At 46.2% G+C, this 18,330-nt stretch overlaps 2 protein-coding genes across 4 annotated transcripts in view; one reads left to right on the forward strand and one right to left on the reverse strand.

The window, feature by feature from the left end:
• The window catches only part of hadhaa (hydroxyacyl-CoA dehydrogenase trifunctional multienzyme complex subunit alpha a), a 13,802-nt gene extending 7,043 nt beyond the window's left edge, over positions 1–6,759 (reverse strand). The window contains exons 1-10 of one of the 2 annotated variants that reach the window (XM_066677475.1): positions 6,544–6,759; positions 3,587–3,628; positions 3,429–3,499; positions 2,942–3,075; positions 2,113–2,251; positions 1,898–2,017; positions 1,557–1,659; positions 698–820; positions 355–473; positions 160–216 (exon numbers count right to left, since the gene is read on the reverse strand). In XM_066677475.1, coding sequence (XP_066533572.1) covers positions 160–216; positions 355–473; positions 698–820; positions 1,557–1,659; positions 1,898–2,017; positions 2,113–2,251; positions 2,942–3,075; positions 3,429–3,499; positions 3,587–3,628; positions 6,544–6,631 — 996 coding nt within the window. In that variant the 5' untranslated portion in view covers positions 6,632–6,759. The remainder of the gene's footprint in view (positions 1–159; positions 217–354; positions 474–697; positions 821–1,556; positions 1,660–1,897; positions 2,018–2,112; positions 2,252–2,941; positions 3,076–3,428; positions 3,500–3,586; positions 3,629–6,543) is intronic. The other variant, XM_066677476.1, reaches the window with a different exon arrangement.
• A 179-nt stretch (positions 6,760–6,938) lies between these two features.
• hadhb (hydroxyacyl-CoA dehydrogenase trifunctional multienzyme complex subunit beta) lies at positions 6,939–17,879 on the forward strand. Of its 2 annotated transcripts, none has more exons than XM_066676733.1 (16): positions 6,939–7,073; positions 8,347–8,422; positions 9,083–9,124; positions 10,695–10,785; positions 11,362–11,406; positions 12,613–12,712; positions 12,822–12,909; positions 13,476–13,663; positions 14,014–14,194; positions 14,550–14,671; positions 14,772–14,851; positions 15,055–15,102; positions 16,024–16,111; positions 16,452–16,526; positions 16,609–16,773; positions 17,328–17,879. In XM_066676733.1, exons 2-16 carry the CDS (start codon positions 8,356–8,358, stop codon positions 17,361–17,363), a joined length of 1,416 nt encoding a protein of 471 aa, XP_066532830.1. In that variant the 5' UTR covers positions 6,939–7,073; positions 8,347–8,355; the 3' UTR covers positions 17,364–17,879. The 2 variants fall into 2 exon arrangements, with proteins under 2 accessions (XP_066532830.1, XP_066532831.1); XM_066676734.1 differs by lacking the exon at positions 6,939–7,073 and adding an exon at positions 7,154–7,241.
• The last annotated feature ends 451 nt before the right edge of the window (positions 17,880–18,330 follow it).

Below are 18,330 nucleotides of genomic sequence, written 5' to 3' on the forward strand. Positions count from 1 at the left end.
AACAGATAAATAAGGGTTGTGCACCACAGCTGTGCAAATAAATACATTTTAAAAAGCGTGTCCTTGTTTTTCAAAAGAAAGTCAATGAATTATGGAAGTCATCAGGGGTTTCTCTTAATACAGTTTACAGAGAGAGAGGAGTGATGCAGTGAGACCAACCTGAGACTCTGCCAGGTATCCTTCAGCAGGACCCTTCTCCACACCCGTCTCCACACACTAAACACACACACACACACACACACACACACACACACACACACACACACCTTTAGCAATACATGTAGCTGTATCAGAGACATACTGCAAGTTAGAGAGCGGTATTCTGTTATTGTGTGTGTGTGTGTGTGTGTATACCTCTATGATCTTGAGTGGTGCTGGGTAAAGGCCTTTAGTTTGTTTCATCACTTTGTTGTTGACAGTTTTGTAGATCTGCTTCCTCACAAATGGTATTCCCAACACAGCACTCTGCAGCTCTAACACACACACACACACACACACACACACACACACACACACACACACACACACAGACACAGTTTATATACTCAATATTCACTGCTGTTCTGTAAATGGCGCCCCCGTGTGGAGAATTTAACAAATTAAAGCGTAATTTTAAGCGTGTTCCCTGTAGAAAAGTGAATGAGTGATGCGTGTGTGTGTGTGTGTGTTTGAGGGGGAGTGTGTGAGTGTGTATTACTCTGCATTAGGCCTTCCTTCTTCTCCACAGTGACCTTCTTATTAGCCAGGCCTTTAGCCACGCCCACCGCCACCTCCTCCAGATACTCTATAGTCCTCTCCTCTGGGTTCTTCAGCCCTGGACCTGAGAGAGAGAGAGAGAGAGAGAGAGAGGGAGGGAGAGACAGACAGAGAGAGAGAGTGACAGAGAGAGAGAGAGACAGAGAGAGAGAGAGACAGAGAGAGAGAGAGACAGAGAGAGAGAGAGAAAGATGGAGAGACCAAGAGAGAGAGAGAGAGAAAGATGGAGAGACGAAGAGAGAGACAGAGAGAGAGAAAGATGGAGAGGAGGGAGAGAGAGAGAAGGAGGGAGAGAGATAGAGAGAGAGAAAGGGAGAGAGAGAGAGAGAGAGAGAGAGACAGACAGAGAGAGAGGGAGAGAGAGATGGAGAGACGAAGAGAGAGAGGGAGAGAGAGATGGAGAGATGAAGAGAGAGAGACAGAGAGAGAGAGAGAAAGATGGAGAGACCAAGAGAGAGAGAGAGAGAAAGATGGAGAGACGAAGAGAGAGACAGAGAGAAAGATGGAGAGACGAAGAGAGAGACAGAGAGAGAGAAAGAGAGGAGGGAGAGAGAGAGAAGGAGGGAGAGAGATAGAGAGAGAGAAAGGGAGAGAGAGATATAGAGAGAGAGAGTGACAGAGAGAGAGGGAGAGAGAGAGAAAAAGAGGGAGAGAGACGAAGAGAGAGAGAAGGAGGGAGGGAGAGAGAGAGAGAGAGAGAGAGAGAGAGAGAGAGAGAGAGAGAGAGAGAAAGATTAGCAGTCGTACCAGACACTGTGCTGGACACTGAGGGAGCGTCTATAAATTCCGGACTGCTTTACCGAGGGGGTCGATCAGCTGGTGCACGAGGCCCATCTTCTTGGCTTTGTCGGCGCGAATGTTCTTCCCCGTCAACATCATGTCGAAGGCTGTAGGGAGCCCCAGCTGGACACAATAAACAAGGTGGTAAACACTGACTAAACAATGACAACACACCTCTTCATCGCCACAGTACGGTGGCCCGGAGAGTCAAGATACAGCAGCATTTAGGACCCCCCAAAAAAACAACAGAATCTCTGAGTGAGGACACCAGGGATGAACAGAGTATTTGTTTCTCTCCTTCTCTTTGATGGGTTTGCTTCCTAAAGGTGTGTATGCTTAGGAAGTGTGTGTAAAGTCTGACCATTTTGGGCAGTCTCTGAGTTCCTCCGGCTCCGGGCAGCAGCCCCAGCATCACCTCCGGAGTGGCCATCACTGTCTTCTTACTCTTAGTGGCCACACGATAGTGACACGCGATTGCAAACTGAGAGAGAGAGAGAGAACATCAAGTATTCATCTGACATATATTCATCCATCCATCCATCTTCCCTCCCCCCGTCCCTCCGTTCCTCCCCTGACCTCCAGTCCTCCTCCCAGACAGGAGCCGTGGATGGCGGCGACGATAGGGATGGGGGACTTCTCGATCTTCTCAAACATCTTCTGTCCTTCCTGCGAGAGTGAGGCCACTTCCTCTGCGCTCTGACAGGCCTTGATCATGCTGCGGCACAGTGGAGCATCACAGGGTTAATACAACCAGGGGTTTTAAATCATGTGTGTCTCAGTGTGTGTGTGTGTGTCTCAGTGTGTGTGTGTGTGTGTGTGTCTGTGTGTGTGTGTCTGTGTCTCAGTGTGTGTGTGTGTCTGTGTCTCAGTGTGTGTGTGTGTATGTGTCTCAGTGTGTGTGTGTGTATGTGTCTCAGTGTGTGTGTGTGTGTGTATGTGTCTCAGTGTGTGCGTGTGTGTGTGTGTGCATGTGTCTCAGTGTGTGTGTGTGTGTGTGTCTCAGTGTGTGTGTGTGTGTGTGTATGTGTCTCAGTGTGTGTGTGTGTGTGTGTGTATGTGTCTCAGTGTGTGTGTGTGTGTGTATGTGTCTCAGTGTGTGTGTGTGTGTGTGTATGTGTCTCAGTGTGTGTGTGTGTGTGTATGTGTCTCAGTGTGTGTGTGTGTGTGTATGGGTCTCAGTGTGTGTGTGTGTGTGTGTATGTGTCTCAGTGTGTGTGTCTCAGTGTGTGTGTGTGTCTCAGTGTGTGTGTCTCAGTGTGTGTGTGTGTATCTCAGTGTGTGTGTGTGTGTGTATGTGTATCTTAGTGTGTGTTTTTCAGTGTGTGTGTGTGTGTGTGTGTATCTCAGTGTGTGTATGTATGTATGTATGTGTGTGTGTGTGTGTGTGTGTGTGTGTGTGTTATACTTGATATCTGCTCCAGCGATGAAGCAGCCTGGTTTGGTGGAGATGAAGACAGCGCTCTTCACCGCACTGTTCCCCCAAACTTCATTCAACACTTCAGTCATCTCAGACTGCAGCTGCTTGGACAGAGTGTTTACCTGCACACACACACACACACACACACACACACACACACACACACACACACACACACACACACACACACCTCACTGTTAACTGTTTATGATGCAGATTCTTTATAAAAGAAGCAAACTGCTTTGCCATCCCTGAATGAACCAGTTTACGCTCCACAGAGCGGGCCCCCCCCACATGGGAGCGGCCATGTTTAAAACAAGCAACTAGGTGCCAGTATAATTAACGTTTCATAACTTAAAGAAGAATCACTGGAGGGAATGACTGACTGGATTTGTTGTAAAGGAATAAACAGTATAAACGTGAAGGTGTATGACTCTCTGATGTCAGCAGTATGTAAACGAGGGGAGGTGTGTACCCTGGCGGTGGGATCGTTGATCCGAACGACTGCCACGTCATCTTTGATCTCGTAGTTCACATGAGTCCGCGCTGGAGAACAGAACACACACAGATATGATCCATCAGCACTACGCACTTTAACCATATCATTAATATAAACAGACATTCCGTTCTTACCCAACAGAGCTGCCGAGGCAGAGAGGCTACGGCGTCCGGTCGCTGAGAAGTAAAGAAACACAAACACTAAATAGTAGCACGCATTTAACTACAATCACAGAAACAATACTCCTGGATCAATAAGAAATCAGTTTAACATGTTAGTGACCAGAGCTCTAAAAACACACGTTGGTAGTGAGTGTGTGAGTGAATGTGTGAGTGTGTGTCGCCCTGTGAAGGACTGGCGCCCCCTCCAGGGAGTGTTCCCTCCTTGCGCCCAGCCAGACAATGAATGAATGAATCAGTGACAGGATGAAGACTCACACCTTTCACATAATGACTTTGCTGCCCTCACTGTTAATGAAAAGGCATTTGCTGAGGCTAAAGCAGCTAGTTCTTTAGCCTTGAATCACACAAATATATTCATCGGCCATGCCAGGGAGCCGAATACAGCACCGCTCGCATCGCTATCAATAAATTAGAGAAACACTCGAAGACTAGAGAGGTTTAGGCCACACTTCCAGGGCCCCACAACTACAACCCACAAAAAAACAGGCTGAAAACGATGAGCATCACTGAGAAAGTATTATATATACTTTAACTTTATTATGTGTTTAAAAAGAAAGACCTAGATCTTTTCTTTTATTTTGCAACACATTTATTTGTAGAGAATAAACTAAAAATATCTTAACACTATCTTAACTTTCCACAGTGCTGTGGTGCGACTGTTACGTGTCCCACAGGTTCTGTGACATTCCTGTGTTTTTAAACGTAAAGGAGGGATATAAAAGTTAAATCAGGATCGTACAGAGTGCGGTTATTTGAGTGTGAAACTGTGAGTGCACTTTGACCCATATACACTAGTAGTCATAGATATGAAATGACCTTTGTCCCAGTTTTCCTCTCCCTCACCTGACACTTTCACGATGCAATGGAAACATACACACCTCCTGTGACTGTGTGTGTGTGTTTAGCCCAGTTTAGCCCTCTGTAGTTCCATCCACGTTAATAACACCACTCATTTCTATTATATATGTAAGTTATATGAAAAATGCACCATGATATCGATACAAAAACGATTCCTCGTTCAGCCTCAGGTTATGAACCAAATTAAGTCAGAAAACCCACTGCATAAAGCCCCAGCACCCATTTGAAGAACATAACGTACACCATCAACCCTCTCACAGCCAGCGCAGCCGCAGGTCTTCACTTCAAACTGACAGAAGGTCACCTCGTTAAACTGCTGACCCCTGAGAGAGAGGTGACTCCGAAATAGAGTGACCTTCACTACACAGGAACATTTGGGTGCTAGATAGTACCATGAACTGCATACAAAAGGTTCTCCAGCACAGAAAAATGTAACTATTCATGGTTCTATACATAAACACTGTTCACTTTTTTAATGATCTAAAAATACACAGAATAACACATAACAGATAAGTCCAGTATAGTAGTGTAGTTTAGTGTAAGACTGTAGTGAGGTGTTGCTAGGGCTGGACAATATTTCAATATCAATATATTTCAATATAAAACGTTTCAATAAAAATTATATGATTTTTAAAACACATTTTCAATATTTTAGTATACATTATTTACAGCGTCTATAGTACGGTACAATCGACAGTGTACTATAAAACAGTATGGTGCACTATTGTATGGTAATATAGTACATTACAATAGACTGTGTACTATAAAACAATATGGTGTACTATTGTATGGTAATATAGTACATTACAATAGACAGTGTACTATAAAACAATATGGTGTACTATTGTATGGTAATATAGTACATTACAATAGACAGTGTACTATAAAACAATATGGTGTACTATTGTATGGTAATATAGTACATTACAATAGACAGTGTACTATAAAACAATATGGTGTACTATTTTATGGTAATATAGTACATTACAATAGACAGTGTACTATAAAACAGTGCGGTGTACTATTGTATGGTAATATAGTATGTTACAATAGACAGTGTACTATAAAACAGTGCGGTGTACTATTGTATGGTAATATAGTACATTACAATAGACAGTGTACTATAAAACAATATGGTGTACTATTGTATGGTAATATAGTACATTACAATAGACAGTGTACTATAAAACAATATGGTGTACTATTGTATGGTAATATAGTACGTTACAATAGACAGTGTACTATAAAACAATATGGTGTACTATTGTATGGTAATATAGTACATTACAATAGACAGTGTACTATAAAACAGTATGGTGTACTATTGTATGGTAATATAGTACATTACAATAGACAGTGTACTATAAAACAATACGGTGCACTATTGTATGGTAATATAGTACAATAGGCCGTGTACTATAAAACAGTACAGTATATTATTGTAAGTAGACAGTACAAGTACTGAACATTAAAGCAAAATTCAAAACAGAATGGGATAGTAGCATTGTATGTTATTAAATAATAGTAAACACTTTACGATTTTAATGTAGCACTGTATATAAAGTACAGTATAGTTGTGTAGTATAGTAAAATTAGTCATTTTCTTTTATTCTTTTGTTTCATTTATTCTTTGTGAGGGACTTTGTAGTTTTACTTGAACAACTGCTACATAAATAAAAGTTTACTTACTAATAATCAGTGTATGACCGGGTTATTGCGGAATAATAATGCAGAAGAGTACAGTACATGAACACACTACTACAACACAATGTCTAAATATCAGTTGGTTTGTGATGTCACAAGTACATTTTATCTTTAGTGCAGCTGGTTTAGAGTGATCTCTCTCTCTCTCTCTCTCTCTCTCACACACACACACACACACACACACACACACAGACACCCCTCCACCCTCCCATTCCAACAAAAGTAGGTGAAAGTTCATTCATTCTCTCACGCGCTCCTCCGGGTCTAATAAGGTCGCGAGTGACACGTATTAAACTCATCTGCATTAAAACCACATTCACCACATAAACACCATGACGTGCACGAACCTCTCGCGCGCACAAGCGTGCACATAAACACCCTACCGGAGAAGTGTCCGTATTTGCTGACCGCACATCTCAACAGCGCGCTCGCCATCGCTGCTCGAGCTCCAGTCACACACGCACACACCCACAGACGGCGAAGAGAAAGCGCCAGCGCTGAGAACACACACCCACAGGGCCCGCGCGAGGCCCCTGGCGTTTGCACAGCGTTGCCCGTGCCTGTGCGTCGCGTGAACTGAGCGGACGCGTGTTTTAAAAAATCGCATGCATGCACACCCACCATGCACGTTTATCGAGCGCGCGCGCATTCGCCTTATTTCCTCATTAACACGGGTCCGCGCGCGGTTTGAGTTGTTTTAGCCGTTGCGTTCAGGCACTTCGAAGGGCTGCTAAACACTCCCCCCCCTCACACACACACACACCCCACCCCCCACCGGCTATTTTAAGTGCTGCACTTTTTTTTTTTGTTGTAGTCTTGTATCAGACCCAGGAAGACAGACAGCGGCCGTTCTGGGGATAAAGCTCGGCACACACAGGTAGCGTGTAAACATGACTTAGAACCGCGCTCGTGCGGTCACATAAATGTTATGCATGCACGCGCTCTTCGCGTCAACATTAAAGCCAGCGCCGCTGCGTTAAACACCGTATGACGTCACAGGGGCTGTATTTTTGCAAACTGCGGTGCTTCGAAAGCGCGCGTCCGTGTGAGTTTGTGATTTTTCATTGAGTGTTTGTGCGGCGAAGGCTGGGTTATAACAACAGCGCTGTATCACGAGCCCGTCTCGAGAAGTAGGTGAAAGGTCACGAGCTTTCCGCCATTCAACTCAATGAGACACACCCCTAGAGGCGTCTGTAACCCTCCGCCTCATTTGTTTATATCTTACAGCTCTAGAATATGATACAACTTCACAGTTAGACGCATAATGACCTCAATAAGCAGGACTAGGTGTATCATGTTAGTTTATTTAAACCGTGCCTGTGGTTACAGTGCCCCCTGTCGAAGAGAAGTGGGGGGAGGGGGGTAGAAGGGGCAGTGAGTGATGAGGGCAGTTCTTGAACTTGGTGCTGGAAGGTTCTGAGCCACATTACGATGCTCATAATGTTTTAGTCGGAGCTTCTCTGCCGGAAGTGGTCAGAGGAAGGACGAGCGGTGACCGGCAACAGGTCCTGACCCTCGCTGACGGTGGAGGTGGTGAAGAAGAGTGAACATAGGAGCACAGTCTCCTTTACGGCACTTTGATTTTACTCAGTTAATATATTTATACACTTATATTCAGTGGATATAATACCCACAGTCACACAGACTGCAATGATTGGTTGAGCTGTGGAATATCTGCCCGGCAACCAAACCGACGTTTGATTAATTTGATTAATCTTGGACTAAAATGATTATCCAGGCTTTTATTTTCTCCCAATTTCCGCCTGAAGGTGCATTCCCAAATCTTGAGGCTTCCTTCTGAAGCCGTGAATAACTTAGAGGTGCTCCCAAACAAGCAGCTACGTTGAAGAACCACCACATTTGGTTCCCTATAGAACCGTGTTTAATAAAGAGAAGTGTAAACGTGAAGACCGTGCTGACCCCGTCACTACCATCACACGTCAGTGATAGTGACCACTCCACACCGGGAACTCCCTGTCGCAGCACGATGGGTTCTGACCCCTCTCTATTAACCCTTTCAGCGGCGTGTGCTCTTTGGTTGGATCCGAGTGTTGACTCGCTGTAACTCCCATCACCTGTCAGTGGTTTTAATCTTGTGGCTCATTTGTCCGTGCAGGTGTGATGTAACATTTTTGTTTTTCTTTTCTCAGAACTACAGGATGGCGTCTATGTTGATGAACTCTCTGAGGACCTGCCCTGCCGCCTCCCCCCGGGCCCTCGGCTTCGGTCAGTTCTTGATGAGTCTACAGTTAATAAACTACAGTATAATATTTGAGCAGATATCCCCTGTTTGCCGTTAGCTAACTGCTTTCTATCACACGTGATGCCCACAAAACCTGGACCTTGCGTCCTCCGAGGCATCCACCGCCGCATGCTTTGACTCTGCTTTTAATGCAGTGTCCGTGAACAGTGCCCGGGACTCTCACGTTACCTGACAGACGCTCACGCTGGCCGTCACACCCACCCAGAGAGAGCGAGGCCCACTGTGAACTCTAAGGGAAGAGATGTGTAACGTAAACGTTCACATACTTGCCTCTGTGCTACGCTTGTAACTGGAGGCTTCCACTAGAGGGCAGACCTGAGAAAGACGTGGGTGTTTGCAGATTTAGCTCTGAGACTGCCTTCTGTTGATCGCCTGCACTGCCCCCTAGTGTTTACACGTGTAATGCACTTAGAGTTTATTTTCTGAAGATGTGCACAACACATGCAGGATACGCGAGGCAGCCACGATGGGTACTCGAACCGCAAGTACATCTCTAACCTCAGGACTCCCATCCTCAGAAGGCTGAGGAATCACAGGGGACTGAGTCTCTGAGTCTGGACACTGAAATGAAATGAAAATAATTAATGCATTCTCTCTCTCTGTCTCTTTTTTCATAAATACAGCAACACGTACGCTCAGCTCATCGGCTCTACTGCAGGCTCAAGGTAAAAAAAAAAAACACACACACACACACACACCTCTCAGTTCAATTCAATGTGTAATAGTCAGGTGCTTGCTTTAAGTTTGCACTTAGACCCTAGGGATGCGAAGGCTGTGTCCCAGTTATTTCCCTAAGCCCTAATGTCTCTAAAGTGCACACTTTGAAGGGTGGAAAATGTGAACTCCTTCACAGGGCAACACACACATTCACTCACACACTCACATCTACGGACCCACGCAGACAGTCACCCGGAGGAAACCCACGCAGACACAGAGAGAACACACCACACTCCTCACAGACAGTCACCCGGAGGAAACCCACGCAGACACAGAGAGAACACACCACACTCCTCACAGACAGTCACCCGGAGGAAACCCACACAGACACAGAGAGAACACACCACACTCCTCACAGACAGTCACCCGGGGGAAACCCACGCAGACACAGAGAGAACACACCACACTCCTCACAGACAGTCACCCAGAGGAAACCCACGCAGACACAGAGAGAACACACCACACTCCTCACAGACAGTCACCCAGAGGAAACCCACGCAGACACAGAGAGAACACACCACACTCCTCACAGACAGTCACCCAGAGGAAACCCACGCAGACACAGAGAGAACACACCACACTCCTCACAGACAGTCACCCGGAGGAAACCCACACAGACACAGAGAGAACACACCACACTCCTCACAGACAGTCACCCGGGGGAAACCCACGCAGACACAGAGAGAACACACCACACTCCTCACAGACAGTCACCCGGGGGAAACCCACGCAGACACAGAGAGAACACACCACACTCCTCACAGACAGTCACCCGGAGGAAACCCACGCAGACACAGAGAGAACACACCACACTCCTCACAGACAGTCACCCGGAGGAAACCCACGCAGAAACCCACACAGACACAGAGAGAACACACCACACTCCTCACAGACAGTCACCCGGAGGAAACCCACGCAGACACAGAGAGAACACACCACACTCCTCACAGACAGTCACCCGGAGGAAACCCACGCAGACACAGAGAGAACACACCACACTCCTCACAGACAGTCACCCGGAGTGGGAATTGAACCCACAACCTCCAGGCCCTTGGAGCTGTGTGACAGAGACACTACATGCTGCACCACCGTGCCGCCCAACTGAGCTGTCATAAGGAGAATATAGCCTCTGTCGTTGCTAGTCTGGGCTCAGCACAGCAGAAACTGCACTGTGTAACTTCTGGAGGAGGGTAGGAGACCATACCCACCTTCCTCTTTACCTTGATTTCAGAACAGTGCTGTGAAGGTGAACTGTAGGGGGAGCCCAGGAACAGAAATGCCAAACCTTTGATGGGATCAAAGTGGATTGTGGGTAATAGGTTTGAGCAAAGATTAAATAAATGTAGCTTTGGTTTTTTTTTTCATCCTTTTACTGATTAAATTAGCTCTAGTTGGAGAATGTAACTGGTCTCCACTCGCCGTGTACCGCTCCGTACTGGGTTTAATCCTCTGGGAAACATGAATCCTCCGTGAGTCTTGACTCTTTAATCATATGACTCGCTTTGTTTTCATCAACAGCAAAAAGCAAGAAGTCTCTGGCCAAGCCTGGGGTGAAGAACATCGTTCTGGTTGATGGCGTCCGGACCCCGTTCCTGCAATCTGGCACTACGTAAGTGTGTGTGAGGGCTTTGATACTGATGTTACCAAAGGTTTCAATATTCAAATGAGCACTGTAACCAATCCCTGATTACTTAACTGTGTGCGGTGGGTGTCCTAACCAATCACAGACACAGATAACACCCACTAACAAGTCCACACCCTGGATATCCACTGGAGGGGGTCTTTTAAAGCAACACTACGTAGTACATAGCACTTAAAATTACAGCTTCAAATTCATTGTGATGCTCCACTGAGCTGTCATAAGGAGAATATAGCCTCTGTCGTTGCTAGTCTGGGCTCAGCACCGCAGAAACTGCACTGTGTAACTTTTGGAGGAGGGTAGGAGACCATACCCACCTCCCTCTTTACCTTGATTTCAGAACAGTGCTGTAAAGGTGAACTGTAGGGGGAGCCCAGGAACAGAAATGCCAAACCTTACCTAGTGTTCCTTTAATATTTAATATAACTCTTATTCCACTCTCACAGCTGGGGCGGAGCTGATTTTCCCTGAGTGCTCCTCTTTGTGTATAAACCTGTGTGTGTTTATCTCTGTGTCTCTGGCTGAGTGTGTGTTTGTTGTTTACAGGTACGCTGACCTGATGCCCCATGACCTGGCCAGAGGAGCACTGCAGTAAGAGCCTCTTTCACCCATAGTGTGCGGAGGTGTCCGTAAATAACAGTTTTAAAAAATTTAACGTCCAGGGTTTGTCATATTTCAAGGGATCAGCGAATCTCGAGGCAGAAAACTTGAAAAATAAGGAATGTGAACAGATATTTGAGATTATATCGTTTACCATTTAATGCAATCATTCATTGTCTGTGACCCTTATCCAGTTCAGGGTCTCGGTGGGTCCAGAGCCTACCTGGAATCATTGGGCACAAGGCAGGAATACACCCTGGAGGGGGCGCCAGTCCTTCACAGAGCAACACACACACTCACACCTACGGACACTTTTCAGTCTCCAATCCACCTACCAACGTGTGTTTTTTGGACTGTGGGAGGAAACCGGAGCACCCGGAGGAAACCCACGCAGACACAGAGAGAACACACCACACTCCTCACAGACAGTGACCCGGAGGAAACCCACGCAGACACAGAGAGAACACACCACACTCCTCACAGACAGTCACCTGGAGGAAACCCACGCAGACACAGGGAGAACACACCACACTCCTCACAGACAGTGACCCGGAGGAAACCCACGCAGACACAGGGAGAACACACCACACTCCTCACAGACAGTCACCCAGAGGAAACCCACACAGACACAGAGAGAACACACCACACTCCTCACAGACAGTCACCTGGAGGAAACCCACGCAGACACAGGGAGAACACACCACACTCCTCACAGACAGTGACCCGGAGGAAACCCACGCAGACACAGGGAGAACACACCACACTCCTCACAGACAGTCACCCAGAGGAAACCCACACAGACACAGAGAGAACACCATTTAATGCATTCTCCATTAAAAACAGAGGAAATTTGAACGCTTCCTAATATTTAATTTAAATGAATAGATGAATGAATGTAAATCTGAGCTGAAGTGTTTGAAGTTGGGGGTTGTTTAGAGCTCGTGCTGAACACATGCTTTTAATAAACCATCGCTGATAGAGAGAGAAACTATGAATGTTTAGATTACGACAACTGTCCTTCACACAGTGAGAATTTAATGATGAATGCACCAATAGAAAGACTCCCAAATGACTCTGAATTAAATCTATTTACAGTGACTTCAGTTGAGTTTTTTCTTCTGTAAAGTTACTATGTTGGAGATGCATGTTTTTCTTTAGACCGTGATGTAATGATGGTGTCTGTGTGTATTTCCGCAGAGGTCTGCTGAACAGAACGGCGTTCCCTAAAGATGCTGTGGACTACATTGTGTACGGAACGGTCATTCAGGAGGTGAAGACCAGCAACGTGGCCCGAGAGGTCAGTTCAGGCTTCACACTCCGTTACAGAGCTGAGCAAATGTGACTGGCCTTATTGAGATGGTTCTGCTGCTTATATCCTCTCTCTCTCTCTCTGTCTGTGTGTGTAGGCTGCACTGGGTGCTGGATTCTCTGATAAAACTCCAGCTCACACTGTGACTATGGCCTGCATCTCCTCCAACCAGGCCATGACCACAGGTACCTTACTTTTACTTCCATTACACACCACATTAAAGCCACCTCCTTGTTCACCTGTCCACTCTCAGCTCCACTGACCACACAGGAGCACTCTGTTTTTCTACACGTGCACACTGGAGTCCATCTGTTGGCCCCCCTTCACCCTTGTCTGGTCAGGACCCCCACAGACCCGGTGGTCTATGACATAGGCAGTGGACAATTCTCAGTCCAGCAGTGACACTGAGGGGTTAATAATCTCCAGCAGCACTGCTGTGTCTGATCCACTCTACACCAGCACAACACACACTAACACACCACCACCACGTCAGTGGCACTGCAGCGCTGAGAATGATCCACCACCACATCACACCTGCTCTGTGGGGGTCCTGAGCGCTGAGGAACAGGGGGGAAAGGGGGTAACAAAGTATGCAGAGCCACAGATGGACTACAGTGTGTAAGTGTAGAACTACAGAGTGCTCCTGAGTGGACAGTGGAGCTGAGAGAGTGGACAGCAGTGTCAGTATGTGGCCAATAACATCGTTTTTCTTTCACACACACACACCCACCCTCTGTGTGTTGTTCTGTAGCTGTGGGTCTGATTGCGGCCGGTCAGTGTGATGCGGTGGTGGCGGGAGGAGTGGAGTTCATGTCGGACGTCCCCATCCGTCACAGTCGTAAAATGAGGAAGACGATGTTGTCTCTGAACAAAGCCAAGAGCCTCGGGGCCAGACTCTCGCTGCTGGGCTCCATCCGCCTCGCTCACCTCGCCCCTGAGGTACTACATTACCCATAATGCACCTCTGTACGTCTTTACAGGAAGCTGTTTGTTCATGTTGTGATTTGTAAATAGTGTGTAAAGTTCTTGCCTTTCCTTTCTGTATCTCTCTCTCTGCCTCTCCCTTTCCCTTCATCCACTTTCATTGTTTTCTGTTTCTCTCCCTCCATATTTCTTTCTATTTTTGTTTTTTTCCTGTTTCTTATTTTTCTCAATTTCTTATTGTCTTCTGCCTTTTGTGTCTCTCTCTCTCTGTCTGTCTCTGTTTCTCTCTCTCACTTTCTCTGTCTGTCTCTGTCTCCCTCTCTTTCTTTCTGTCTCTCTTTCACACTCTCTCTCTCTCTCTCTAGCTCCCTGCTGTGGCCGAGTTCTCCACGGCCGAGACCATGGGTCACTCTGCTGACCGTCTGGCCGCCGCATTCGGAATTTCTCGCCTGGATCAGGACGAGTTTGCGCTGCGCTCTCACACACTCGCAAAGAAAGCCCAGGACGAGGGGCTGCTCACTGACATCATCAGCTTCAAGGTTCCCGGTGAGTGACGGCTGTCGTAAATCGTTAAACTACAGTAAAGTACACACACATTTATGCACACCCACTGTCTACATAATACTCACACACACACACACACACACACTATCTAAAGGCCACTCACTCATTCAGTCACTCACTCATTCACAATCCTGGGCATCACATCAAAGGACATCTTTATTTAAAGTGTTGTGAATTGTAGCTCTCTCTGTGGTGGACTCTGAGAGTTTATAACGTCCCTGTGTAGTTTCCTGAAGCGACTGCTGGTCCGTTCAGGGGTCATGGGGTCGTTCAGGGGACGGGGGGAGGGTGCGGACATGGCGGTGACGCTCGAGTGATGTCGTTTGTCTTATTTCAGGGAAGGACATCGTATCTAAGGACAACGGGATCCGGCCCAGCAGCATGGAGCAGCTGTCCAAGCTGAAACCCGCCTTCATCAAACCACACGGAACCGTCACTGCTGCTAACTCCTCCTACCTGGTGAGTGACCAGTCAGGTAGAGCTGCTCTGATTGGCTGCAGGGGGTTACTGCTGTTTCTCTCGGGTCCTCCTCAACTGTGTGTGTGTGTGTGTGTGTTAGACTGATGGTGCCTCTGCAGTGCTGGTGATGTCTGAAGAGAAAGCGCTTGCCATGGGTTACAAGCCTAAAGCGTATCTGAGGTAAACAATAAGTAACAAAGCTACACAATAAGACACCAGTGCTACACAACAACAGTAGTGTATAGATATAAACACAACGATGCTGCGCACTCAGATCTGAAGCTCACATGTATACAACGCTACACAATGCTCCACTACACACTGGCTGTGTGTGTGTGTGTGTGTGTGTGTGTGTGTCTAAAAGTTGTTTGTTTTTATTGTAGGGATTTTGTGTACGTTTCTCAGGACCCTAAAGACCAGCTTCTGCTAGGGTGAGTGACAGCTTGCTTTCCTGCGCGTGTGCCTTTCTTCTTTGTCTCTCTGTGTGTGTGTGTGTGTCTGGTTTGTTGTTGTTTTTCTGTTGGTGTTGGGCTTGTAGTTCTGCTGGTAAAGGAGCAGAGAACAGCTCTGCTGTGGTTTCCTTTGTGTTTAAGTCTCAGTTTAAACTATTCACGCTGTGTACATTTTGCTCCGCAGTGTTTACTCCTCACGCAGGAAAACAATTATTCCTCTTTCCTAGAGCCGTCGTCTTTCCACTTCTGAGATTTTCTCAAAAGCAGGAACTCCTCGCCTTTAACCTAAACGTGACGTATTATGGAAAAATGTGTGGAAACAAGACCAATCTGTTTTCTGTGCTGTGCCTAAGTCACGTGATAAAACGAGTCGTTCTGATTCTGTTCCACTTCTGACGTCAAGTGCAGAGACTTTAGAATGGCCCCGCCCCCTCGTCTGAGTCCGTCCAATCGCAGCGCTGGACCCGCGTTTATGTGAGAGCGCAAAGACGAGGTTAAACTCAGCGAAACAGACACAACGAGCGCGGAGAAATAAGAGCACTGAGTAAAAACGGAGAAGAAAGAGAACAGAGTGAAAACGGCTAAAAACCAGAGCTTCTGCTCCTCGCTCCTCACTGCTGTGCGCTCGGGGTCGGGGTGAACAGCGAGCGGCTCGTTATCATTTAAAGGAACAGGTGCGTTCTGAACAGGGCTGTTTACTCAGGGGGAGAACACTGCTGTGAGAGATGTTGTGTCCTATAGAGACCGACTGATTCTAAATTGTTTACGGTGGTGCTGATGGTAACCAGGCGTTTGTGTTATTTACCTGAACTCACCTGTCTTTGATCACGTCTCTCTCTCTGCACCTTTTCTGAATGTTAATGGTTTATTTCTGTTGTTTATTTTATTGTGAACTTTAAGGCCGACCTACGCCACTCCAAAGGTTCTGGAGAGGAGCGGACTGACTCTGTCTGACATCGACGTGTTTGAGTTCCACGAGGCGTTCGCTGTGAGTTGTGTGTGTGTGTGTTCACAGTAGAGTTGCAGGAATGATGCTGATGATTCCACACATCTATAAGATCACTGTCTGACTGAAAGAGCAGGTCTCGTGGGGTGTTCAGAGGGATTTAGATTTCTCTTTACTGCTGAGTGCTGCAGGTAGCTCTTCTGCGCCACCAAGTGGCCAAATCGTAAACTGCAGGTTTCCTATCGATGACACACAGATTAGACTTTTAGATGTTGTTTCTCTAGAGAACCCCCACCATGACCGCTTTGTTTTTAAGAGCGGGAAATATCTGTAATTCGCAGCTGACAAATCTGAATGAGCCCTGTGTGTGTTGCCTCCTCAGGGGCAGATTCTGGCCAATCTGACCGCTATGGAGTCGGACTGGTTTGCACAGAACTACATGGGCCGGAAAGCCAAGGTAAGAGTGTGTTGTTTTGTGTGTGTGCAGTTGTGTGACTGTGTGTGTAGCTGTTTTAACCCTGTATTTACCTGTGTGTCAGGTGGGCGCTCCTCCGTTGGAGAAGTTTAACCTGTGGGGTGGGTCTCTGTCTATCGGGCATCCCTTCGGTGCCACCGGCTGCAGACTGGTCACCACAGTGGCTCACCGCCTCAAAAAGGAGGGAGGACAGTACGGACTGGTGGCTGCATGTGCTGCAGGAGGCCAGGTGAGGGACACACACTCATCCAACACTTCTGTATCAAGAGCTGCTGATGTTCTTTGATAGACACCGGAACATTTCTCTGAGAATTTGATGGTGTTCAGCTATAAACGCTGCTCTAAATCATATCAGAGGTATTAGATAAAGCCTCATCCTTCCAGAGAACACACATCCCCTGCTCTGGAACTCATTGCTGAGGGGCTTTACACCTCTCTAGTCCATGCCTGGCATTGGGTGTGATCATCATCATCATAAGCAGCTTCATTCATTCTGTATGCTTTTCTGTAGTGATTATAAGAGGTGTGTGTGTGTGTGCACAGTTATTGCAGGTGGGGGGTGTAAAGAAATTGCAGCCGAAGACGTGTGTGTGTGTGTGTGTGTGTGTGTGTCATCTACAATAGGTGGTGCTGCAGAAAACACTAAAGACCACTGACCTAACAGTAGCTGAATTCATTTGTTGATTTTAAGGGGTGTCTACAAACTTTTGGACACGTAGAACCAACATAAGAGTATTCACTTTCCTTTCGTGTGCTAACGTCCTCTCTTTGCTTCTGTTCCAGGGCCATGCCATGCTGATCGAAGCTTATCCACAGTAGCGTGATGAGGCATCATCTGTCAGACACACACACACACACAGAGAGAGATGTAATGCAGGAAGGATTGTGTAAATAACGCACCAAAATGCCTTGAAGTGAATGTGAGCTAAACGTATGGCTAAGTTCGCTCTTCTGAACATTATCAGAGGAGTGATTACAGAATAAGAGTCATATTACCCTCAACGCTGCATTTACAGCCTGCCGTACCAACGTCGGCCGTGCACACGACTCCATATCGGCTCTGAGGCTCTAGATCTTGGAGTTGAAGCTTGTGGATCTCAGATGAGACTGATCCGAATTGTGTAGATAGTTACTACTTGTTATTAAACAGATCCTGGATCAGTTGGTATTGTTTAGCTCTTAATAATAATAATAATAAAAAAAGATAACTAAGGACACTCACTCAGACTCCTGCATGTGTGAATGCCAGAGCCACCTACGTCTCCATTGTGTTTTTATTTTTTGTTTTTTTTGTTATGGGGTTATTTTTGTAATTTTTTTTTTGGTCAAATTAAAGAAGCTAATTTAAAATTTAATTTTGTGCTTTCTGTATCTGGGGCATTTTACATAAAAGGAAAAACAGTCAGTATCATGTGACCTCTCCTACCTCTGCTGCAGCCTTGGCTTTGGGATGCAGCTGATATTTGAAACACAAACGGGTTTTAAACCATATGGAACTTTAAGATTCTGCTTACAACACTACATGGGTGTACAAATAAAGTTTAACACATTTGTGCTGCATCTTTTAAATCGTCTAAACCAAAACTCTCACATTCAGATAAAACATTATCCCCAAGAACAGAACCAATCCGTCACATGCTTCTAATAAATATTTCACTGGCTGTTTTTACACTACTTCCTTTTTAGTTAATTTTTTGCTGAATTAAATGACTATTTTCATTTTAATACGACACAACAGTTCCCATTAAATGACAAAAGAGCAGGAGAATCTTTACATTCTGAAGTT

Source organism: Hoplias malabaricus, chromosome 7, assembly GCF_029633855.1.
Source record: "Hoplias malabaricus isolate fHopMal1 chromosome 7, fHopMal1.hap1, whole genome shotgun sequence".
Lineage (NCBI taxonomy): Eukaryota > Metazoa > Chordata > Actinopteri > Characiformes > Erythrinidae > Hoplias > Hoplias malabaricus.

Bases quoted from the DNA above. Each gene is read 5' to 3' on its own strand.
- hadhb (XM_066676733.1), top strand. From the start codon at position 8,356: ATGGCGTCTATGTTGATGAACTCTCTGAGGACCTGCCCTGCCGCCTCC. The intron at 13,664-14,013 runs GTACTACATTAC...CTCTCTCTCTAG, and splicing joins TCGCTCACCTCGCCCCTGAG to CTCCCTGCTGTGGCCGAGTT. The intron at 16,112-16,451 runs GTGAGTTGTGTG...TTGCCTCCTCAG, and splicing joins AGTTCCACGAGGCGTTCGCT to GGGCAGATTCTGGCCAATCT.